We start from the raw sequence: 24,820 nt of genomic DNA, 5'->3' as shown, positions 1-24,820 counted from the left end.
GTACTACTTTTGTGGACCATTACAACATTTTAATACAGGTTTTGTTAGGGTAATGTATTACATGTAAGCAAGGAGTAACTCACATTGCTATTTCAACATCAATATTTCTCTACTTTTTCATGTACTCCATAGTTACTCTGCATTAAGGAAACAGTGTAATGGCTACTGACTTAAAAGTGACCTACAGAAAGAAATGGTACATACGTGCATGTATTTCCAACCTGCATACAGTCAATTCTCATTTGTATTGATAATATTTTCTGGGATGCTGCTCAGACTAGAAATTGAGATAGCTAAGCTGATTATTTTGCAGAGTTTTTCACAACTAACAAATTTATTGCAGTTCCCAGGGCTTCTCATAATAGTGTGCTTTTTTTTCCCTGGGCCATCCAAATCCTCTGTTTACCATGAAGACGAATTGAGTTCCGTTCTTGTTTGCCTGACTTGTATTATATTGAAGGTTTATGTTCCTGTTCAACAGCTCAGTGTTATCTTACACAGTAGTAATAAATAATGGCACTTGAAGAATTTTGTTTAATGTATTATTGTTCAGCCTTTGCTACCATCTTACAGACTTAATCAAAGCAGCTTCTGCTCTGAAATGCACACTTACCTCATTCTGTAAAAGTTTACTTTTCTAAATGTTTCTATAATATGTTGATAGAAATAGTGACATGCAATGCTTCATTTATTTTTCTTGACAGGAGCTAGAAATGTGTATCACCAGTTATTCATGAGCAGTCTACTTATGGATTTGAAATACAAGAAACTTTTTGCTATCCGCTTTGCAAGAGTAAGTATCTTTCTTACAAAAAGCCATTAAATGCTTAAACTGTCTAGTGAAGAGAGTTTAGTTAGCTTACAGTGCTTTAAATGAGCTGTTATCCAGAATTTTTTTCCTCTTTTTGGAAGTGAAAAGTTGAAATGAAATGCTGACTACCTTATTTCTGTCTTCAAAATATTAGTTATAATGACGTCTCATCTCCTGGGAAGAAAATGGGCTTTCCAGGCTCCCGAGAACTAAAGCAATTCAGATGTTTTTGTCTTCACCATCAACTCTGCAGGCTATGACCTCTTAAGAGCTAATCACTTCTCATTGTTGAGGTGTAAGCTGGTACAGCACTACTCAGAAACAGTGCTGAAATTCAGTTATGCTGATTAGTATTTCTGCAGTAACTAGTATTTGAAATGCTTTAAATCAGCATTGCAAAATTCTGCTCACTCTGCTGAAGACAAATAGTTTTTTTGAGCAGAAAATAAGATACTATCCTTTATTGTGAAAATGAGCGTGTAGATCTCATGTGTGAGCAGATTAAGTTGTCGTGTTCTTTGTACAAAATATCTGTATAATAATCCATAAGAGCTATTCTTACCTTTATCCTGGCATTAAAGTTTCCCAGAGCAGACATTTAAATAAAAAAAAATCAGGTCAGTGTGGATTAGAGGTGAATTTCCCCTTGTTGTTTAGAATTACCGGCAGTTGCAGAGAGATTATATGGAGGATGATCACGAACGGGCAGTATCGGTGGCTGCTCTGTCTGTCCAACTCTTCACTGTACCTACTCTGGTGAGTAGTGCCTGTCTTTCTTTTAAAAACTGATAGTTGGCACTCCTTGCCTTTTTTTGCCTCCTTCTTAATAGAACTATGAGCGATTGCAGAGTGATTTTATGAAAGATGACCACGACAGAGAGTTCTCAATTGCTGACCTCTCGATACAGATATTCACAGTGCCTTCTCTTGTAAGTACTGAAAGACCAAAAAAGGAAATCTTTATTTGTTGAAAGCAACTCAAGGTTCTTGAATCAAGATTTCTTTTAACATTACAGTGGAAGTGCATGGCACTGCTGCTGCACAGCAGACTGTTTACAATACAGAGCTATGGGTTTAGAAGGTAAAGCATTCAGCATTGCAAAGTTTGAGTCTGACTTCCCAAACTGGGCTGGGTATTTTTGGTTTTTCTTTTTACATTTTTTCTTTACTTTTTTTAGAAAGGTACTTAAGTGTTTGTTTAGAGGCACACACAGAACATTTAAATTCCTCATCATACTGAGCCACAGCTACTCGTTGTAGAAATCTACATTATGTTTTGCATATGACAGTTTCAGAGCATACCATTCTGGTGCAGTTTTAGAAATGATCCACTTTATGTTAATTTTCCAGTCAGCACAAGTGCAAGCAGGAATTGTCTCATGATATTCCCTACTTCCTTTGGTACTTCTAGACTCAGACTGTGCATTCTTTCAGGTTTCCAGTTAATTTTTGTTACAGTGCTTCAGGCGCTGTTACTTCTCCCAGCTCACTAACTCTGCTGGTCTTTCACTAGCTTATGCTTGTTTGGGAAACATCTTTTTTAGCTGCAGTCTCCAAATAAGTCTGTCTTTGCTTGCATTACAAACTAGACAAGTTAAACTTTGGAGCTGTACTGGAAATAAAAGTCTGATTTTCATAGCCAGAATTGTTTAAAAAACAAATGCTTCTGAATCCTTCCAAATTTAATCAACTTAATTGAGCTCTCAAATTCAATAGTAGCATGGCAGTTATGATCCTGAGCAAAGTTGGTTTTCAGTTTCCTAGGGCTGGATGTTATTAATGGAAAATCAACAGGATTTTGTTTCCATGGTTCAGGGCAATATCATATTACTTCTTTTGATTTTGATGCTCTCAATAAGAATGTTGCCAGTATTCAGATTTACAGTTAGCCTTAACTAACTAGTATTATAGAAATGGTTATGGTATTATTTTTTTCCTTTGACAGATGACAGAATGTGTGTATTAATACTTTTTAAAAAAAAAGAAGAATTTCAAACATTTCCTTAGAGGAGAGTAATTGCAGTGTCCCTTTTACATGTTTTTTATTTCAAAAGCCTGCCAAAAAAGTAAAACAAATTGGTTTTAACTGTTTTGTAGAAGTATAGAATAGACATAACATGAAAGTAATTATGATAAGCTCCTACCACATGAAATAAGAATTATTTTTTCTATATTTAGAGCCATTTGGATTTATTCTTAACTGAACAAATAAGCTGAAGAATGTAAAACTACCCCAACACCCCCCAATAACATTTGCAAACTGATCTTAGTAATTTAAGAGTTTGAGCTCTCAAGTAACTGAGATTGTTTGGTTTGAGGGCAGATGGGTAGTTGTACCGATCATGATTTTTTTGGGGAAAATGTTAAACATCAGATTGCCCCCCTCCCGCATTAGCATTTTAGAAACTATTTTGCAGCATCATTAGCAACTGTAGAACCCAGAAGCTCTAGTCAACAACCACAGCGTCGTTGAGGTAGATCAGAGTAACCAATCTTACTGCATCTCCCAGCCACATAATAAAATCCTCATGGAATCTAAGAACTGCAAGAGTCATCCCATTTACCTTGGAGAACCAACAGAATGGGGGAGTTCTGGAAGAGCTCACAAGTAGGAGATGGCAGTAACTTCTTAGTGCCCCCTACTCTGTTGTGGGGTTGGGTTAGGTTAGGTTGGGTGCAGAAGACAATCTTCATTGGACTTTGTCATGCCTGTTGATTTGTTTCCTACAACACATGTATATATGCAGTAGCCCTTGAAGGGAATTGGAAGTCATTTCACATAATTTCCACGTGGAAATTGCACTATACAGTTCCTTAGTAGTTCAGAAGATGTGCTGTTCACCTCAGTGCTTGACAGTTTGTAAACAGAAAGCAGAAGAGCTGTTACTCCCCTGAAGGGCTCGTGCTAAATTATATGAGAGACAACACATACTTAAAGGGAGGTGCAAGTTAATTATAAAACACATAATAACATATGTCTTGTGTCATAATGATACAGGTTAGCAGGAGCCTAACCATAGTCAAACTTCTGTACAGAAGGGATCTGAAGAGATATCTGGATTATGATAATTTGGGGCTAGATTACTTTTTTTCCTCTGTGAATGTTTGGAAGATTGGCTTTCAATATGTTTTTCTGTTTTAATTATTGATGTACCTATTTTGGATAAAAATTAATGTATTTTATAAACTTCATGGTACAGTGTGAAACTCTTGTTAGCTGTGTCTTGTGAATTACAGCAAATTTCAATGTACTTTGGCATAGGCTCGAATGCTAATAACGGAAGAAAATCTCATGACCACTATCATCAAAACTTTTATGGACCACTTAAGGCACCGTGACGTCCAAGGCAGGTTTCAGTTTGAACGTTACACTGCTCTACAGGCTTTCAAATTCAGGCGTGTTCAGAGCCTTATTTTGGATCTGAAGTAAGTATATTAACTATGTGCCAATTTGATCAATTGAGGAGGGAAAAAAAATATTAACACTTGTATCTTTCTAATGTACCCAGGTATGTGTTGATAAGTAAGCCAACTGAGTGGTCAGATGACTTGAGGCACAAGTTCCTAGAGGGTTTTGATGCCTTCTTAGAGCTACTAAAATGTATGCAGGTATGTAGATCTGTGAATTGCAGAATTTGTGCTGTGTTAAAGCAGCACGTTAACTATCATGATATAAAAATGTAGGAAATTTAAGGTACTCTCCATTTTGTAACTTCAGTGCAGTGTAACTTTTGGAGCCAAAACATAACATCTCACATTTTTTTTATTTAGTTTATTGTAGAGGGCAGCGAAAAGGAAGAGTAGTTCAAAAAGAAAAATGTCATTTTGGGCATATTGTGCAGCCATACGGGCAGATAAGACACAATTAATTGTGTGAGTGAAATCTGGTCCATCTTAACCAACTTTCCCTCATAGTGAGAGCTCCAGTTACTACTGAAGTGTCATCAGAGTTGCTTCTTGTGCTGAGGAATATATAGTTCCTGACATACAAATAGACCTCTTCACTGTGTTTTTTTTCTCCAGCCTTTTCATGTGCTATGTTACCTTAAGAGGAGTATTTTAAAAGCAGTGCAGCTTTCACAAGGGCAAATTGACTATATGGTCAGTAAGGTATAAGTCAGAATTACTCCAACTTTTCAGTACTTCAGTAGCATACCTTTCTCAGTACTTATCTTGTGTTAGTCTGTTTATGATACTGTCTTGAATATATTGTAATTCTCAGATAATGCAGTTGTTTGGGTTTTTTTTTTCCATCTTATACCAGGAGCTGATTAAGTACTGTAGTACCCAGTCTTTAGTTAGTACTTAACTGCATTTAATAGCACATCCCTAGAAAATACATTAAAAAACCAAGATGTGTATGTAAGATAATGTATGTGTGCAAACAATGTTGTAGTGCTCATAATACTGAAATCGCTGCAGGTGTTAATAATAAATAGAGCTTATATCCAAAACCTTTCTTGTCCCAGTATTCTTCTCTTCCAATTCCTGTTTCATTTTCTTGTTATTATTTGGATGTATAGAATTCCTTTTCACGTGGTCCCAAGCTTCTTTTTTCTTGTAGCAACTATATAAGTGCAGGTAGCTACTGTCTTAGGTTGACAACATTAGCATTAGTGTATTTCAGTGATATATTGTTGAAATACATAATTCTTTTTGTTCTAGGGTATGGATCCAATAACTCGTCAAGTAGGACAACACATAGAAATGGAACCAGAATGGGAAGCAGCATTTACATTGCAGATGAAATTAACACTTGTTATTTCAATGATGCAGGACTGGTGTGCTTTAGATGTAAGTTCCTTCTGAATTGTTTTTCCATGTGGATTTGTGAAGGGGAAGAAAAAACAAACAAATATTTAACAACTGAGCAAGACACACAATTGCACCATAAGCCAAGATCATGTTCTCTGAGCAAGTGCAAATCTTTTCTGTATTTAAACATATCTTTCATGGCTTAAACTGACCAAGTCATAAGAATGTGGTTAAGGCTTTTTAAAAAAATATTACAGAGAAAGTTCTGTCACACATCTGAAAGTTGAGATCCTCACAACTCTATCAGGTTATAATTATCAGAGAAGAGGGCATAGAGGAGTAGGCCCTGGATATCTACCAAATGCTGCCTGATGATAAATCAGGTTTCTACTTCATAAGTGTTTCAAGTTGTAGGAGTACAGAACTTCAGCATGGTAAAATATGGGTGTGGAACAAGTGATCCTAGAATATTTGAACATTCAAGCTGGCTTTGATCTGTCACTGTTTGTTACTTGAGCAGGTTTTACTAGCCTAGCATGATCACTGCTCAGAAAATTCCCATAATATGTTACAAAACAACCCAAAACAACACATCAAAAAATAGTGGATGTTATTCCAGTCAAAACAACAAAATCCTTTTGTTGGATTCCTTATCTTAATTTCGTAGGACTGCTAATAAGGTAAAAACCCAAAACTCATCAGACTTTACCTTGGCTGTATTATTTTGCAGAGCTCTATTGGGGTTTGTTTTTATTTTTCCATAATCTCTGTAAACTGCAATCTTTCTTTTAGGAAAAAGTGTTAATTGAAGCTTACAAGAAATGCCTGACTGTGTTGATGCAGTGTCATAGTGGTTTTACTGACGGAGAACAGCCTATTGTTCTCAGTATGTGTGGACATTCAGTTGAGACGATCAGATACTGTGTTTCTCAGGAAAAAGTTAGCATTCATCTCCCCGTTTCTCGTTTACTTGCAGGTATGAACTAGTTTAAAAATATTTCAAGAAGTGAAAAATGTACATGTGTTTTGTATTTGCATGTACGTAAGGAACAACCCACCGGTTGTTTTAAAGCCTGAATAGGATGCATTTTGACCATCTTCTAGCTGCTTGGTAGCCTCTAGGCAAAATGTTCACAAGTGTTGGAGAAACTGTTATCGTTTCAGGCCTGGGGGAGATTATCTCATGCCTCTGGATTTGTCACTGGGGTGTGTTGTAGGCAGTTACTGCTGCTTTTGCCACTTAAGTGATCCAAAAGAAATGCAACGGAATATGGACTGTAGTTGACTGTTTTGAAATATGTTTAGCTGTCAGATTGAATAAACTAATCAACATTCTGTTAGAGAACAGATTTATCAAACAGATGTGTCACCAGAAAATTAAGCTTGTCTGTCTTTTAATATTATGCCTATCAACAGTTGTATTGAAAAAAGGTTGATGAATTTTAACGTACAGAATCAGAAAGTCGTATGATAAAAATAAATTCACTGGCAATGAAGTGAAAAGATAATTCTTAGGTAGATTACTGTGCAGCTCAGCATCAAATAACTTTGAATGTTTGAATCTGTAAGCAAAACCCTTGTAGCTTTAAAACAAAGCCAACCAGAATATTCTTATGTATTTTATAGTTCCGGAGTTATTTTATAGGCCTCTAAAGACTGATAGAAAGAATGAGGTATTTGTTGTTGATAACTTGACCTGATAGACCGAAGACTCTTGGCTGTCTCTGAGGGGACATGACAGAGTCAAAAGAAAAACAAAAATCTCACTTGTACTGCAAGTTTTATACAGATATAATGGGAAAACGTTAATTCTCCTAAAATGTATGCTTTGTAATATGTCTTTTCAGGAAATAGCTGTGTAGTTCCAGGGTGATAAATCTGCAGTCCTACTTGTAGCTGTGTCCATAAAATGGTCCAGTAGTAAAGATGACCTTTTTTGTCCTATCTGAAATATATAAAATATTGTGTGTAATAGTATGTATGTATTTGTTTCATGTATTTATGCAGGCTTGCATGTTTTGCTGAGTAAAACTGAAGTGGCATATAAGTTTCCAGAGCTGCTACCCCTGGTATGTAATTAAATGTAGCATATTCATTAAATATAATTAATGCTGAACATGAAATTGGTTATATAAGTGTAGGATATTATTAAATAAAACAAAGGACCTTTTTGCTATGAGTTCTGTTTAGAGAGACTATCTTTAGTCCATAAAATTACCTCTTAAAAGATTAATAGCTAGATATCCATAACTGGTACATAAGCAGTCAGTATTACTCTCTTAACTAAAGACTTGGGTATAAGGTTTGTATTTTGTTCTTTGTGCATTGCCTTCTCTTTGTAGTAGAAACTGTTTTTAGGAGCTCCTGGCAGGACCTGATTCCTTCTCCTTGGCCTAGGTTCTGATTTTCTTCCCCAGCTGTTTCTTGCTTCCTGCATTTTCTTATTGATATGATGGTTCTTTAAGGGGAAGTTAAAAAGAACAAGATAAATTAAAAGGGGAGAAAACATAACTGGGAGAAGAAATCTCAGTGTCTTTTGAAAGAAGCAGCACTTAAGCTTTGAAAGAAAGCAAGCAAATGACAACGTTATTAAATTCATAGTGTTGATGTTTTAAAGTACAAAACCTGCTGTCTTTAAGAATAAAGCCCTTGTGGAGCAAAGACAGAATGTAAGCTTGGTTAACAGCAATCGAGGATAGATTGTGAATAGGCTCATCAAACCTTGGTAATACATGCATTGGAGTTGCTTCTGGTTTGTATTGCCAAAATATTTTAATGATTACAAATATCATCCTCCTTCATTTCAGTCCTATTTTCTTTTATTTTCTCTATATGTATCAAAATATTGCATTTTTTTAATGCAGAGTGAACTTAGCCCACCTATGTTAATAGAACATCCTCTACGATGCTTAGTCCTATGTGCCCAAGTGCATGCAGGGATGTGGAGAAGAAATGGGTTCTCTCTTGTTAATCAGGTAAGTACATAGTAACTATAGAATCACTGTGTTCTTATAAGTCCCCCAAGATAATTTCAGACCTCAAAACCTCCCCTTTCTGGATTGATTTCAAATTTCACTTATGTATATCTTATGGGAGGCAGTGCGAGGTAGGCATTTACATCAGCACTCGCATAATTTGAATATTTGTGCTTTTAATGGTCTTTGATTTCTTAGTCAGAAGTTGCTTTTTTGTTTCAGGACTGCTAAGCACTCAGTGAACTTAGTGCTTTGTGTGTAAAGAAATTTTAGCATAATGCAGTTAATGACTCCTAGTCTTTTTACTGTGTACCGTCCAACAGCAGCACTAAGTGCAGAGTTAGATCTGTGCATCTTCTGTAATGCATTCATCATCTTCACAAATAACTGTCTCAAATGTAAAAATAGGCACCATTAAGATATTATTCCAATTTATGTTTATAAGTTAATTGAAATAAAAAAAACACACAGAAGCATTAGAACCAGTGCAGAACTAAGTGTTTCTTGGCTTTTATCTATCATACTTCTTTCATACTTCTGGAGACTGGCTCCATCCATCTCTAAACTTATGTTCTCTGTGTTTGTACAAATTAGGTCTTAGATGTTTCAACTATAACAAGTATAAAATGGGTACTGTAGTGTCAGTTCCACCCACCAGGGTGATCATCTAAAGTGGTTTTCTCAGCAAGGCGTGGATTGCAACAGAAACAGGATTTAGTTCTGTGAGGTGTTAACTTGATTTATTTGCAAGAAGTGTCTTTCCTTCCCACAGGCCCCCATCTTCAGTAGATAATTGCAGTGCATGTGTGCTAGGAGACTGAATTAAGCTGCTCAAACTTATTATATTCTGGCACTTCTTGCCTCTTAACCTAAATAATCTTAATAAGGTGATGTCTTTTATTGTCATTATTAAATCAAAAGGCGCTCTACTTATGTACAATTACAGCAGCGCCCATATTACTGTAGGCAAGTAAAATCTGAAATTTCAGCAGAGCTTTTGTTGGAGAAATAAGTCTCTGTTCATTTCCTCTGGTTGTCAGCAACTTGAAATTAAGAGCCTGATTTAGTTCAGGTAATATGGCTCCCACAGCCTGGAAGTCCTTTCTCTTTCCTTTGGCCATGGAGAGCTCATATTCAGCCAGCTCCTTTTGGATATTTTCCTAGAGGACAGGAATGGGCATTGATGTGGGGAAGAGGGGGAAGGCATGCCTAGCTCTCTTCCATGAAATTCTGGTGAGAAATGGTATGTCTGTAGTGGAGAGTTTAGCATGCTAAAGATTGTTCCCAGTCCCACATAGAAACTTGACAGCCCCTTTATTTTTCCCTAATTGTGGTAGAATCAACCTTGCCCACATTTCAGTGCCATGCAGTAATTGTGGTGTTGCTGCTGGTTGGAGCAGTACTGTTGAGTTCACTTCCAGGGTGGTCTGGGTTAAGTATGTTCTATCACAATATTAACATTTTGCTGAAACTGGCAATTCCTGGAAGATTATATCCCAAATAATTAAAGAGCAGTTCGTGGAAAAAAGAAAGAACATTTCTTCAACTGCAAGGATTTTTTTCTCCTGTGAATTTGAAACAGTTAATTGCTAAACAAGTAGATATATTAAAACCTATCCCAAAGAGGTCCACAGGATGTTTCCTTCTATGTGTGCAATCTTGACATTCAATCAATACAACCCAGCCAGCAACTATGCTTGTTTTGTGCTATATAAAAACACCTTTTGCGTACAAATATATTTGTGTATTTTTTTCAAAACATGGGTTCATTTTTTGTTTACTAATACTGTATAACAAAGTTTATTTTTCCACAGTGAAAATGGATTAGTTTAAATATGATGTTTGTTAATTATTGTGGTTGGTTTGTTTGTTTCAGATTTATTACTATCATAATGTGAAGTGCAGGAGGGAGATGTTTGACAAGGACATAGTAATGCTTCAGGTAACCACATGTACCAGTCTGCACTTGTATCAAGCATTTTCAAGGATATGTGTGCATGTGATGTGTTTTCATCTCCATCAGAACCTTTTAATGACAAAGAAGAAAGTAAATTTTTGTGGAAGGACTTAAGGTTTTTTTATTTTATTTGTCTTTAATGGGATACTTTGTAAAGGAAATACTGTTGTAATCTTTGTTTTTTAAATGTACTGTGGAAAGTGCAGAATCTTCTGTGTAATGTGGATGTAATGCTACATCTTCAAGAATGTAGTATTTTAACTAATGGATTGTGCTGTACTGACAGTTTTGTGAGTCTGTTGATCTTCAGTAATGTATTTGATGTATGTATTGCACATTGTATTGTATCCCTTCAAAGTTGGCATCTAAAATGCTGGGTAGAAAGTGGAACCTCATATAGTAGTTTGTGATATTATTATTATTATTATTATTATTATTATTATTATTATTATTATTATTATTATTATTATTATTATTATTTAGATTTTACAAATCTAGCAGTCTAAATAGCTCTGACTCAGAGAGGTCTGATGTATTTCTTCTACATTGAGAGTGACAAAAGTTAAAATTTGCAGCTCGAGGGGGTGCAGTTCACCTAGACAGCGAAACCTTTTTCTCGGGAAGTCCCTCAAATCTTACCTAGAGTTAGCAGTACCCAATATGATGCATGTATCCTGAGTTATTTCTGCTTTCAGACATACTTCCTTGAGACTTGATCTGACCTTAATTTTTAGTAATCATTTGCAGCTGCCGTTTTGGGTAGATATCCTTCAGTTTTGTTGGAAATTGTGATGTAAAGATGGTCCCATTAGCAGCTGTAAACTAACAACAAATGTTTATAATTGACTAATTTAGATAAATTGTTTAATAAACATAAAAAACTTTATCCAGTAGTTTTCAGAGATGGAAGTAAATGTTTGTGGCTACATTGAAATATTAGTATTCTTTCCAGGAAGGTTTGAAGTCTTGTAAAAGTCTTCAACCTTTAGTTTGAGGATAGAAATTTGTTTTTAATGTTTTTGTGCTATATACTAAGTGATATTGTGCCTTCTAAAAGTTCAGCCAGCAGGAACAGGATTGTAGAGACAAAACCAACCAACCAAAAGTCTTTAACTGAATTTTATTTAGAGTACTTGAGATAGAAGAAATAATCCTGAATACTTTACACTTAAAAGGGCATCAGAAATTATTGATAAAGCATAGGATCCTGCTTGTCAAACGTGCTGTCACTTGTGTTATTGGAGTCCTAAGAGAGTAAACTTCAGTAATTAGATCTTAATACCTATGATAGAGGGGAGTTATTTTTATAAAGAATATACTATGAACATTGTATATAAATATACAAACATGCTATAATAACAATCTATTTTCTGTTTATAATAATTGCTTTCTTTAACAGACAGGTGTGTCTATGATGGATCCAAATCACTTCTTGATGATAATGCTGAGTCGCTTTGAACTTTATCAGATATTTAGTACTCCGGACTATGGCAAAAGATTTAGCACAGAAAATACTAACAAGGTATTTTATGTACTACTGCAATAGAAAATACGTAATTTTGTTTTCAAAAGTGTATCAGATGCTGTTTACCAAGACTGTGCAATTTTTTGATGAAAAAGCAAAACCTATCCTATTTTAATTTAGTTTGAAATATGCATAAATATTTTTACCTGTCAAACTGGTAAATGTCAAAAACTGCTGCATAATTTTTGCATTGTTTAAGAAGTTTAAGGCAGTTATGATGGCATTTCAGCATAGTTTATTTTGGGAGTGCTAAGGGTGAAAACAAGCAATGTTTGGGTTTTGGTTTTTTTTTTTTTACTCTTAATTGAAAAATGTAAAATCATTTTTTTGTTTATTTTAATTCAGGATGTTGTTCAACAAAATAACACTCTTATTGAAGAGATGCTATACCTCATTATAATGATTGTTGGTAAGTTCAGAATACATTTAATTAATTTTTAAAATTTAGTCTCCTTAATGGTCTGTAATGAGCATTCTTCATTGTCGTGTCGAGTTAAATTCTGTTTTGAACTTCCTATAGTTCTGACTTCTTTCCCAGGAGAAAAGCCTTGAAACTAGCTTGGATTAATGTAACAAATTTTTGAACACTGGTGGGTGAACACAAGATTTCACAGAAGAGACTTTATTTTTCAGTCTTTTGCTTTAAGTTGCAAAAGAAGATAAATAAATATGTAAAATTAAAACAAAAAAAAAGTTACTTACACTTTATTTTTACAGGCGAAAGATTCAGTCCTGGAATAGGACAGGTAAATGCAACAGATGAAATCAAACGAGAAATCATTCATCAGCTGAGCATCAGGCCAATGGCTCACAGTGAATTGGTAAAGGCATTACCTGAAGATGTAAGTAACTTAGGAGGGGAGGGAAAAAAAAAAAACAAACAAATGAGTTCAACGTTATAAGGCTGATTGCTGAAAATTTTTCTTGCTCAAGTTTATACCATTTAATGTGGAATGGGAACAGCATGATTATGCTAAGAATAAGGATAGCCTAAGTACAGATTAATAGTTGTCATGGAGAAGGTAGGAAAGAGCTGTAGAAGAATCAGCAACATATGAAAGAGGCAGGAGCCTGGGAGCTTCTTTGACTCTTTTTTTCTTTTTAATGCTGTTTCTTACCAGGCCATCTGGCCGGCAGTTTCTGCAGTCTGCTTGTAAACTCTGAATAACACGTAAAGTGGGTTGTTAGAGCTATCCAGAAATATAAACTGTTATATTTTAAAGCCTAACAAGAATTGAAGAGACCTGGAATCAGTCACAGTATAATGACTTGTGTAACATAAATGCTTTATTTGCATGGACAGAAGCGTTTATCTGAATTCTGATATGAGTGGTTTTTTGGAATACCAAAGCTTAATCTTTTTTGTTTGGTTTTATTTTGGGGTTTTCTGAGTATTTTTGAAGTGATCTTTTAAATGATTTCTGAAGGCAGTCAAAATTCAAAAGTTAATCTTTTACTATATTGATAGTATTTTTAATTATAAAGTCAGAAATATTTTTTCATTGTCCTAAATAGTTTCAAGTTAAACAATTTGAAAAGTCAAATTTCAGGGTAGTATTATGTTTTTTTAAAAAAATATTTTAGAGTTGCATGGAAGAGCAAACTAGGATTTAAGTTAGAGTTCTAAATTGTATTATCAATCTTAAATAATTTTTCCCTGGCCTGTTAACTGCTGTGAATATGTATTACAGGAAGGGGATGGGAATGTGAAAAAGTAGTTTGTGTATGAAGTAGTGTTACATATTTGAGCTGATTTTCTCTGCTGCCTTTTGTAGTTGTTTTACTGTACTTCAGTGACTTGTCTTTTTGTCTTTCCTATATTTATTTCATTTTAAAGGCCTAGAAACCAGAAATACTGATTTGTATATTCTTAAGATATGTTGAGAAAGCTAAGTTAGAGTTTTCTTCTGCTACTGTTACATCCAAGTTTATTATGGCAGGGAAAAACAGTAAAAATTAAGCACTTAAAATGGCATGATTTTTTTAAAAATACTTTTTGCAGAGATTATATTCCTGAATATATTTTCATGTTACATGCTCTAGTGTTCTGTTGAGTGCCATTAAAATGATTTTGTCCTACATTTGTTTTGCATGCTTATCCAGTGTTGTATGATATTTAAATACGTTTAATCCAAGAACTACAGTAACATACTGTGTTGCCTTTTCACTCAATGTAGGAGAACAAAGAGACTGGAATGGAAAGTGTGATTGAAGAAGTGGCGTGTTTCAAGTATGTTTCCCTTTATTCTAATATTTCAGCTTTAAAAATGGAATATCTAAATTAGTGAAAATAAGAGAATAGAAGAAGCGGGGCTGGGTTTTCCCCATGGCTTTCCTTGTGCATCATTCTTAATACTGTTACTTGATCTCTAGAATGCCTGTTGAGCAGTGGTTTTCACCTGTTCTAGTTAACCTTTTATGCTCAGATGTTAATAACCAATGAACATAAGTGGTTTTGGTTTGTTTTATTTTTGGGGTTTTGTTTTTGGTTTTTTGTAGGAAACCTGGATTAACAGGCAGAGGGCTCTATGAACTAAAACCAGAATGTGCCAGGAACTTCAATCTGTATTTCTATCACTTTTCAAGGGCAGAGCAATCAAAGGTACCTAGTAATTTAACTTTCTGGGTTTTATTTTGTGTCTTTTTTGGTTTGCTTTTTTCCAGAGCTTTATTCTGTGAAGAAGCATTATCACCTGATTAAAAGTTAACTTTTAGAAGTTAACTTTTAATTTGAGAATGTTGACAAAATTTGCCCAAGATTTTGCAGTGCTTTCTGTGCCTTCAGATCCTGTGCCCTAATCAGAGCTGCTGAAATCAGTGGGGCTTCAGGAGATTGTCTGTGGATTCTTTTAGGTCTTATTTTACTGAAAGTATTTAAGCAATCTGTATTTTCACTTACCTTTATGGAAATTACCATTTCAGGTCAGACTTTTATTACAACTTTATGCTAGAAAAAGAATCCAGTCTGGTTAAGGATGAAAGATTAATTTTGAAGGTGCAGGCCCTACTTTACAAGTAGAATGTAAGACAAACTGAAAAGACATGGAAGCTTTCATATTTTATTGAAGACTGGGAAAAGGGGAAAAAAACAGTAACAATGTCACAAAGTGTGAATGCTTTTTTATTAATTTTATATTTGTACAGGTTTTGAGTAATATTGGCATCATTCTTTTATTTCAGGCAGAGGAAGCACAAAGAAAGCTGAAAAGGCAGAACAGAGAAGATACAGGTATTTCTCTGTGAGAGAAGATGGGAGAAGAGGGAAGCACCTATCAAACTGTGTATTGCCCTGACACTTAGACTAACATCGTTTTCTTAGGCTAGCCAGAAATTGGTGAAAATATAGCAGTTTTCCTCATGTCTCCCTGATTATAGACAAGAATCTGATCTGTTGTGCAAGCAGCCTTCTGAACAGCTTATTCCTTTGGCTTTTCTGTTACATGCAAGCCATGTTGAGTGTTACAGCCTGTTATCTGTAATACTGTTTATCAAGCAACTGTGTACTGACTTAGGTTAAGCTGATAAGCTGTTTGAAAAGTCAGACATACATGTGTGTTGCAAATTTTAGAGATGCTGAAATGTCAAACGTACAAATTTCCCTTTCAGCACTTCCACCACCCGCTCTTCCTCCTTTCTGCCCTCTTTTTGCAAGTCTGGTTAATATTCTGCAATCTGATGTCATGCTGTGCATTATGGGAACTATACTGCAGTGGGCAGTAGAACACAATGGCTATGCCTGGTCAGAGTCCATGCTGCAAAGGGTATGTTTCCTTATTTAAAGTTATGGCTGTGCTAAAGGAAGGAGTATGTATTTTACCATCTTAACATCAGTTTATAGATTTGGGGTGTTCAACTTGTTATCTAACATATCCAGAGTACTCTGAATGAGAAATGTTTTTTTCTGATATACAAGACTAGGGAAAACCCTCTGCTTCTGATGCAATTTAATTTTAAAAGTGAATGGAAGACAGAGGTGAGTTTCCAATGGGTTACCCGCAAGAGGGAATAATTCTGCTTGAATCAGCTGAAATTGTGTTTATTGTGGTAGAGAATTAGTTTATCTGAGTTGTTGCATATTAAGTAAAGCACATCGACGACTTCTTGACATTCCTTTACTTATTTTCAGTTTAGGCTAAATCACTTCAGAAAACATAATTAAAGTATAGAAAAGAATTTTCTAACTTTAAAATATATCAGTTTGGGGAAATGCAGCTGAGCTGTTTGTTCCTCACTATTTATAATGATCTTTGGAACCTAGAGGGTTACTGTAGATTTTGGTGTCCATGATAGTCATATTCTGGGGTGTGTAAAGGTAAGTAGTGAACTGCCATCAAAGGGCTGTTTGTATTGGCCAAGGTTGTTGGTTTAGCTTCCAAATCCAAACTTTTCAAAAATATTGATGTATTTTTAAATAACATTTTGAAATAAAACCCCAGCTCTCAAACTGAGTATTAATTGTTTTACATTCAGTCTTATTGAGTGTATATTACCTTTTATAGCTGTTTAAATGAACATAAGCAATTCTGTATAACAAAAAAAGTTGCAAATGGAACAATATATCAGTATTATATATCACAACAAAAATTGAAGAATGTAGTTACATTTAAGTAATGTGATAATGCTAGGCTTTGGAATAAATATTTGACTAGAGTAAGGTTTTCTTTTTATTTTTTTGAAATGGAACTAAAACATGCTCAGCCATTTGAATACCCTGTGGTGTTCTCCAAAATGTGTGACTCATTAGGGACTTATCATATGCTCCGAAACAGTGCTTTGTATTCACTGGTGCCATGCAGTTGAACTGCATCTTTCCTAAGTCAACCACTCTCATCTTGGAAGCACCATGCAAAAGTTAATGTAGAACATCTGGAAGAGGTGGCCCATATCTGATAAGACCTTGATAGATAGATGTGATAGACTGAGGAAAAATTGACTGTTACTTATTAAACAAATTAAAAAAACCCTTCAAGACTCAAATCAGGTTTTATGACTTTTTCTGTAGATACTTTAGTTATCTTAGACTGTTGCATTCCAGTTCTGCTACAGATTTTCTAGTGATTATCCTTTCTTTACACGGATTTCGGTGTTGATTCAGTGACACTTTTTGTCCAGAGCATCTTGGCAGTTTGTATGGGGTGGCAGAAATGGTTGATTCAGCATGACAAGAGTTCACCACCAAGATTTAAGTATTTCAGCTTTAAAATGCCATTCAGACTATTTTAGTATCAAATAGGATAATTTCAGTTTTTAAGTTCAAGGAGATTACAGCTTCTTACTGACCTAGGTTAACATTATTTTAAAATACACATTTCCAGAGTGTTAGAATAAATTTAGTTTAATAATTTTAACTTTTTGTCAGTTAAATTTTGTGTGTAAAAAGGATTTAAAGCTTGTCCAGAAGGTTGCGATAGTAACATGCAGTTTCTAGGGTGAAAGCTAAGAAGCACTGACTTCTCACTCAGTAGACAGGACAGCAAACAGAAGGATACAAGTGGTATAATGTGGCTTCTATCTGTCAAAGTGTCAAGAATTTGCCAACAAACTCTTTTTATGTAATGTAGCTTTGGAATTACATATATAGAAATAACTTAAAGTATATTATTTTTATATAATTTTATTGTATGACTTCATTGTCTCTTAATGAATTACCCACAATATAAAAAGAGATTATATTAATTGTTTAAGAAAAGAACTAAAATTGATAATTTTTACCTAGGTTTTGCATTTGCTTGGAATGGCACTACAAGAAGAAAAACAACATCTGGAGAATCTCAGTGAGGAGAATGTTGTAACATTTTCCTTCACTCAGAAAATATCAAGTATGCCTTTCTTTTTAAATGTATAGCAAATTTTAAATAACTGAAAATGCCAGTATCTCATGTTTTAATCTTCTGAAACATTATTTACCAGAAGAGTGTATTTGTTTATTCATCAAAATTTTAGCAACTTTACTATAGATATGTGCTTTATGTATGTCTAGATTCTATGATTGTAGCAATACTAACGGCCTTTTCTAGAGAAGAAATCCAGAAGTAGAATAATTGCCAGTGAATCTGATTCTTAATGTCTTTAAGTAGTGTCTCAACAAAGATTCCTGTACATGATCTGATGCTACAATTGCAAAAACTGTAGTTGTGTTCTTAAATGATCTTTTAATCTTGACTCTCCTTTGCATCTTCTGACGAGTACCTCTAATTTTGCTAAGACATGAAAATTGCTAAGATTCTTCCATTTAAAATGGATGGGAAATAAAATATTGGAAGCTTTACATGTCAGCTCCCAGTGTGAAAACATTCAGGGAGCACATACAGTGCATTTGTCTTGTAAGAAAATAGTCAGTGAGCGAGACTTTTAGGACTATTCCCTCTAACTTTTCAGGATATAGCGGGTATTCATAAAAATGCTGGGGGGGGGGAAGAAAGTTACATATTGTGCCTATTTGTTGAAGGAATTCTTCAGCTGCTGAACATATACAAGTGTTGGTTTTTGGGTTTTATTGTTTTTAATGGTAGTGAATAATTAGTTTGTCAGGTAACAGTATAATCAATTGTTGTTCCATTTTTTTCTCAGGACCAGGAGAAGCACCCAATAATTCCCCTAGTATACTAGCTATGCTAGAAACACTGCAAAACGCACCTCATCTGGAAGTGCACAAGGACATGATCAGATGGATATTGAAGGTAAAAGTTTTATATAACCACTGAAAATCATAGAATGAGGATTTTTGAAACTTTCCTAATTATATTGTGGTGATTTTTCTACTTTTTTCCTCTTCTGGAATCAAACACTGCACGTTATCTGGCCAGCATTATAGTATACACAGTTATATTCACATGTCACAAACAAATGAAGTGTTGTTTTTTTTTTTTTTTCTTACAGACTTTTAATACTATTAAGAAACTAAGAGAAAGCTCTTCGGCAAGTCCTGTGGCTGAGACAGAAGGAAATATTATGGAGGAGGTAAAAGTAAGCTGTAACAGCTAGTTGATTTGGGACAGGTCTGGGTTGTGACTAGCAAAGGACTATATTTCTAATTGCAGCTCTAGATCAAAGATGGGAAACATCAGTGATTTCTGAAACACATCTTATAGATCAAACATGTTTGTTTGAAAGACCTCTGGGGAGCGTCCCTGGACTGTTTTTCTTTGCTTTATTGTAGTCTTCAAATCTTTTGCAAGTTTACTGCTTAAAACTGTTTGTAGTACTGATCCCAGCATTTATTGGTTCTGCTCTTCACATAATTTCAGACTCTCTGGAAAGTTGTTAAAAGTAATGGTATCTATTTATTTTTTACCATGCAGGTCATTCCAGATAAGACCTGCTGATTGGTTTAGCTTGACATAGCATTCTAGATACTACACAAAGACCTTGGAGCACTGTAATGCTTTTAGGAATACAGCTAGTATGGAGGAAGAGCAGCACTAGAGGCCTGTCACTTACCTTTTTATCTTATGAATGCTCAAAGGGAAGAGAAATACAAAATACACTTAAAGGTTGAGGAGGAGAGGTATCCTTCTGGATCTGCAGTTCTGCGGAACATTGAACATGAGCTAAAGAAAAGGGGGTGCAAAGTAACTTTTTGGTATGTTCAGAGGTTAGGACAAGTTACACGCAGAAGTAGCTAAAATAAATTTGTCTGTTGCAACAAGATTTTAAAAATGACTGAATGAACAATACAATTTTAGAGTTCACGTGATAAAGACAAAGCTGAAAGGAAGCGGAAAGCTGAGATTGCCAGACTGCGCAGGGAAAAAATCATGGCCCAGATGTCTGAGATGCAACGGCATTTCATTAATGAAAACAAAGAACTCTTTCAGCAGACTTTGGAGGAGCTTGATACTTCAACTTCTGGAGTACATGAAAACAGGTAAAAGAATCTAATTTAATTTTTTTTTCCTTTAAGTTTTACGTCAGATTGTCCTATTGTTACTACTTAAAAAAGCCCTTTTTTAAGTCTTGGTAGAAAACTATTCAAAAGTTTTTGAGACCAAAAAAGCAGCAGTAAATGGAATGCTTTCCTCCCCATTACTGTCAGTATGGTGAGATAAATATTGGTTCCTCCCTCATAGTGATCAGCTTAAGAAAGCAAGAAATTGTTTTGTGTAAAATTGTCTAGTAAATTATTAATAATACTGAAGAGGCTATGCTATTAAGCATTGTCAATTGGAAATAGCTGATTATGTCTGAGGATCTGGAAGAAAATCTGCTTGTAGCTGGAAATACGAGTTGAAGCATACTAATGATTTGTTGGGAAGAGGAGGGTGTTTTCAGAATTTATGTCAGGCATTTAAGGGATGGTGATAACGGAGGGTTACAGATACAGTTTTTATATTAAGTTGGAATAGGTAATACTATTGGGAGGGTATTAATTTTTTTCTGGAAAATACAGTCTTGCATAACTATTTCTGGGGACATAAATATTGTTGTCAGAGAGCATTTATCATAAAGCTAGAAAGCTCATTAATCACATTTAAATAACAATCTGATTACAATGTTTTTAAAACAATTTGCTTATTAGTATTCTTTGAATTTTCTAGCCCTGTAATTTCAGATGCAAAACTCATAGCCTTGGGACCAGAGCAAACTAGAGTAGCTGAACACAGACAGGTTGTTATGTGTATTTTGTGTCAGGAGGAACAAGAAGTTAAAGTGGACAGCAGAGCTATGGTCTTGGCAGCATTTATTCAGCGATCAACTGTGTTGTCTAAAAATAGAAACAAAATTATTCCAGACCCTGGTAAGTAGTATTCATAGTTGTCTCTAATATTAATGGATATGCATGTCGCTGTAACAGCCGCGTGTGGTTTGAGAAATAGCATCACTTTCTTGTGTTAACTTTATAATTGTTAATGACTTCATTGCAATCAGTGGCAAAACTCACGTATTTTTAGTGAGGTAGAAATGTGTTTTCTAAATAACAATGTAAAATCACCACAAAGCATTATCTAAATATTCTGACAGCCATTTATGACAAATTATTTGTAACTACTAAAAAAAACCCTTGAAAATTAGAAGTGTTTGTTTTTAAACTACACCTGTGATGTTATCGTTACAGGAGGTGTTGCTGTCCCTTCCTCTCGGTTGTATAATCTGAAATGCCTCTTAGAGATAATAATAAAAAATGCTTGGATTTAGGTAACTTTATGAAACAGGTCACTTCTTTATCCATGGCATTGTTACAAAGGTTCCTTTCAATTCTATATATGTATACACATATTAAACTTAGGCACTGAATCATTTTGCACTCTCACTCTGAAGATTAATGTTCTTAAACTCATTGTTTAGTGGTATTAAACCACCAAAGCTGCGGGTAGATCTTGGTGACTTTTACGAGGGCCAAGCACCTCCAAAAGCTTGGTTTAAAGTTTATGTACAGTACATCCATTCAAAACAGAATTACACAATATTTGTAAATGACCTGAACAGTTTAAGTTGTTGTGAATTAGGAATAAGTTTTATGCTTCATCAAACAAATTATACTTTTGTGATAAAAATTAATAATAATGCAAAAGCGGTAAAATTTTATCAGCGTTAAAGTCTTTTGATAAATGTTTATTTCAAAGTTGTTTTGTTTTATTTTAAATACAGAAAAGTATGACCCATTATTCATGCACCCAGATCTGTCATGTGGAACACACACGGGTAGCTGTGGACATATCATGCACGCTCATTGTTGGCAAAGGTAAAACGCTGTATTTAAGTTTTTAGTCTAAATAGCATGTCATGTCATCAGTTTGCCTAATGGCACTAATTTCAATGGCAAAACAAATACTATGTAGTAAACTTAAAAATTAATATCATGAAGCAATGAAAGCAGAATTCTGTTGTGGGGGGGAAGAGAAGTAGAAATCATTATAATAAATACTGTAAAAGTATTCAAAATAATTTTCGTTTACTATCTGTCATCTTGATAAAGAAGAATCCAAAGCCACACATGATAGCCTTCGTTCCCTTTGATTGTTTATCCCCATGCATAATCCTCTGTGGGGCACATGTATCTAAACACTGAAGCTCAGATTTTTGGGGGTTTTTTTGCAGTTCAGTAATAGGCATATTCTTGCTGCTTCTTGTGCTCTCTACTGAAGTTTTGAATGACAGAGCATCCCTGGCACTCTTAATTGCTCCATTAAGTTTAGTTTGAACTAGAAACATCTGTGACCTAGTTCAAGCTTATCTTCAACATAAACTCAGTTTTATCCTTTGTTCTTAGATTATTTTTTAAATAAAATGTTTTTCAATTATTTTTATTCTTTGATTTTTGGAGGGGGATAAACCTCCTTAGTGTTATGTGGTGCCAAAGTCATGTGGCAAATCCAAACCATTCAGGCCTCTGACTTTGATTAGGTCCTTGCTTTGGTTCCTGGCAAGGCTCCTGAAGTGCCTGGTTTCAAATTCTGCCTTGTGTGGAAGACTGTTAGGAGCTCCTAGAGATTCTGTGGCCATATCCATGCACAGGTTTCATTTCTCGTCTTTGATATCACTGCTCACCGAAGGTGTCTTCTTTGTCTTCTTGCATAACTCATGTACAGTGCTGTGTGGTTGCTATTAACTCCTGGAAATGTCCTTAGATGCCTGTGTTCAGAACATTTTTGGGTCATTGTCAGGCATGCTCTAAACCATTCCAGAGGTTTCTGGAAGAGGGTTATGTTTATCAAAGCAGTGAATTCAGTTCCTTTTCATATAAGATTCGGAGATCAGCCACCAGTTTTTCCCCTTGCTACTCTGTTGTGGCCTGTAATGGAATAAGCACATGGATAATGCTCATGGTGTCTCCCTTAAAATTTTATGTGAAACTTAAGAATTATTTTTTTTTCCAGTCCTTCAACATTCTTCCTGTCTCCCTCACCCTTTTTTTCCTAAATGGCAATTGCTGAAGTTCAGATTTAAATGTGATTTTAACAGTCTGATGAAGTTCAGCACTTTGTGGAGTTTTAGCTGCCAAAAACTGGGGATAGCCTGCAGTTAGCAATACATTATCAGTCAGAGGGTAGAGCTTTTTCCTTCAGATAATTCTCTTATGTATATCTGGGAAAAGGTAAAACAATGTCTTCATAAGATTTCATTAATTTATATTTTAAAGTAACCTTTTAATAATTTGCTTCCAATATCTTGCTCTTTTCGAAAGGTACTTTGATGCTGTCCAAGCGAAAGAGCAACGAAGACAACAAAGATTACGAGTACACACAAGTTACGATGTAGAAAACGGTGAATTCCTTTGCCCACTTTGTGAATGCTTAAGCAACACTGTTATTCCTCTGCTTCCTCCACCAAGGGTTTTGTTTAACAGGTCTGTTTGCTTTATAAATGTCCTCTCTAACTGTAAAAACCAACATGCCAAACAAGGCACACCCCAAAAACTCCTTTCAAAATGTTTATTATCTTCTGTTTTGATAATCTTAAATGGATTACCTACCTCTTTATTTTGGTTGATGGATCTTCCTTAATTATTGTATAGTATGGAATTTAGAGTGTGAAAGAAGAGTGAAGCGTAGGACCTGCAGGAAAAGAGCTGAATATAGAAAAATATGTGGGCAACAGAGAAAGAGCCTGTTGAGAAACAGAAGGACATTGAATGCCTATGAAATACTAATTCTATATATAGTTTGTTCTGAACTAATGTGCATATTCTGTTTATATATAATTGTGGACAGGTTAGACATTTCAGGCCAACCAAACCTAACTCAGTGGATCAAAACAATATCCCAGCAAATAAAAGCGCTGTATTTACTTCGAGATGAAGACTGTGCAAGTAAGTCTGAAGAAATATGTGTATTTGTGTGTAAAAATCATAGAATCATTTATGTTGGAAAAGACCTTTAAGATTATCAAGGCCAACTGTAAAACTAACGCTACCAAATCCACCACTAAACCATGTCCTTAAGCACCACATCTACACGTCTTTTAAATACCTCCAGGGATGGTGCCTCCACCACTTCCCTGGACAGCCTGTTCCAATGCTTGACAACTCTTTTGGTGAAGAAATTTTTCGTAATATCCACTCTAAAGATCCCCTGGCACCACTTGAGGCTGTTTCCTCTCACCTTGTTACTTGGGAGAAGAGACTGACACCCACGTCATTGCAATCTCCTTTCAGGTAGTTGTAGAGAGCAATAAAGTCTCCCCTCAGCCTCTTCTCCAGACTAAATAATCCCAGTTCATGAAAAAGACCAATTATTATGGTTCTGCCACAGTGGAGTTGAGAGATGGTGTCAGAAGTGGCAAGGGTAGCTTGGAATTTCAGTTTCTGGTGCTGTGTTCCTGCACCATTTTATAACATAAACATAATGTATAGGTGAATAATAGTTGTTTTATTACTTCTTGTTTGTACAGGCAGTTCTGGTAATTCAGAAAAAATGGATCAGCTGCAACTACCTGAAGGATTTAGACCAGCTTTCAAACCGAAGTACGTCTTAATAAATCATTAAAGCTTCATCATGAAACGCTAACATGAAAATAGAATGTGACTTCTATGCTATAAGGTCTCACTAATTAAGGCAAAAATATTAATTTTCCCTTAATTAATAAAGTTGATCCTATTATTATGATGGTATTGAAGTCCAATCCACAAGCAGTAAATAATGCAGTAGAATTTCAGAGGTGGATGGGATGCATGGATGTGAAGAGATGATGCTGCTGTTGTATAAATTTCAAACCCAGGATTAAGCTTTCTTTCTATATTACTTGTAACTGGATGAAGGACTCATCATTATAGCTTAGCACTACAAGTAAAACATCAAGAAAGACTATGAAATGGAGAGTATGTTAATACGTAATTTCAGCTACTATGGTATGTTTGT

The 24,820-nt window shown here is 35.0% G+C and overlaps 1 protein-coding gene across 1 annotated transcript in view; it reads left to right on the top strand.

Moving 5' to 3' along the window:
• Positions 1-704: 704 nt before the first annotated feature.
• The window catches only part of LOC104525353 (E3 ubiquitin-protein ligase UBR2), a gene marked incomplete at its 5' end in the record, with an annotated part of 35,903 nt that continues 11,787 nt past the window's right edge, over positions 705-24,820 (top strand). The window contains 26 exons of the mRNA XM_010168481.2: positions 705-793; positions 1,469-1,567; positions 1,642-1,740; positions 4,074-4,237; positions 4,321-4,420; positions 5,477-5,605; positions 6,359-6,542; positions 7,574-7,635; positions 8,431-8,541; positions 10,418-10,483; positions 11,898-12,020; positions 12,369-12,432; positions 12,741-12,865; positions 14,201-14,253; positions 14,523-14,625; positions 15,204-15,252; positions 15,630-15,784; positions 17,740-17,842; positions 18,594-18,703; positions 18,903-18,983; positions 19,709-19,890; positions 20,561-20,760; positions 21,612-21,705; positions 23,149-23,310; positions 23,675-23,776; positions 24,358-24,426. Coding sequence (XP_010166783.1) covers positions 705-793; positions 1,469-1,567; positions 1,642-1,740; positions 4,074-4,237; positions 4,321-4,420; positions 5,477-5,605; positions 6,359-6,542; positions 7,574-7,635; positions 8,431-8,541; positions 10,418-10,483; positions 11,898-12,020; positions 12,369-12,432; positions 12,741-12,865; positions 14,201-14,253; positions 14,523-14,625; positions 15,204-15,252; positions 15,630-15,784; positions 17,740-17,842; positions 18,594-18,703; positions 18,903-18,983; positions 19,709-19,890; positions 20,561-20,760; positions 21,612-21,705; positions 23,149-23,310; positions 23,675-23,776; positions 24,358-24,426 — 2,878 coding nt within the window. The remainder of the gene's footprint in view (positions 794-1,468; positions 1,568-1,641; positions 1,741-4,073; positions 4,238-4,320; positions 4,421-5,476; positions 5,606-6,358; positions 6,543-7,573; positions 7,636-8,430; positions 8,542-10,417; positions 10,484-11,897; positions 12,021-12,368; positions 12,433-12,740; positions 12,866-14,200; positions 14,254-14,522; positions 14,626-15,203; positions 15,253-15,629; positions 15,785-17,739; positions 17,843-18,593; positions 18,704-18,902; positions 18,984-19,708; positions 19,891-20,560; positions 20,761-21,611; positions 21,706-23,148; positions 23,311-23,674; positions 23,777-24,357; positions 24,427-24,820) is intronic.

Source organism: Antrostomus carolinensis, unplaced genomic scaffold (assembly GCF_000700745.2).
Source record: "Antrostomus carolinensis isolate BGI_N321 unplaced genomic scaffold, ASM70074v2 scaffold12685, whole genome shotgun sequence".
In the NCBI taxonomy this organism is placed as follows: domain Eukaryota; kingdom Metazoa; phylum Chordata; class Aves; order Caprimulgiformes; family Caprimulgidae; genus Antrostomus; species Antrostomus carolinensis.
This window is presented reverse-complemented; position numbering and strand designations above follow the sequence as displayed.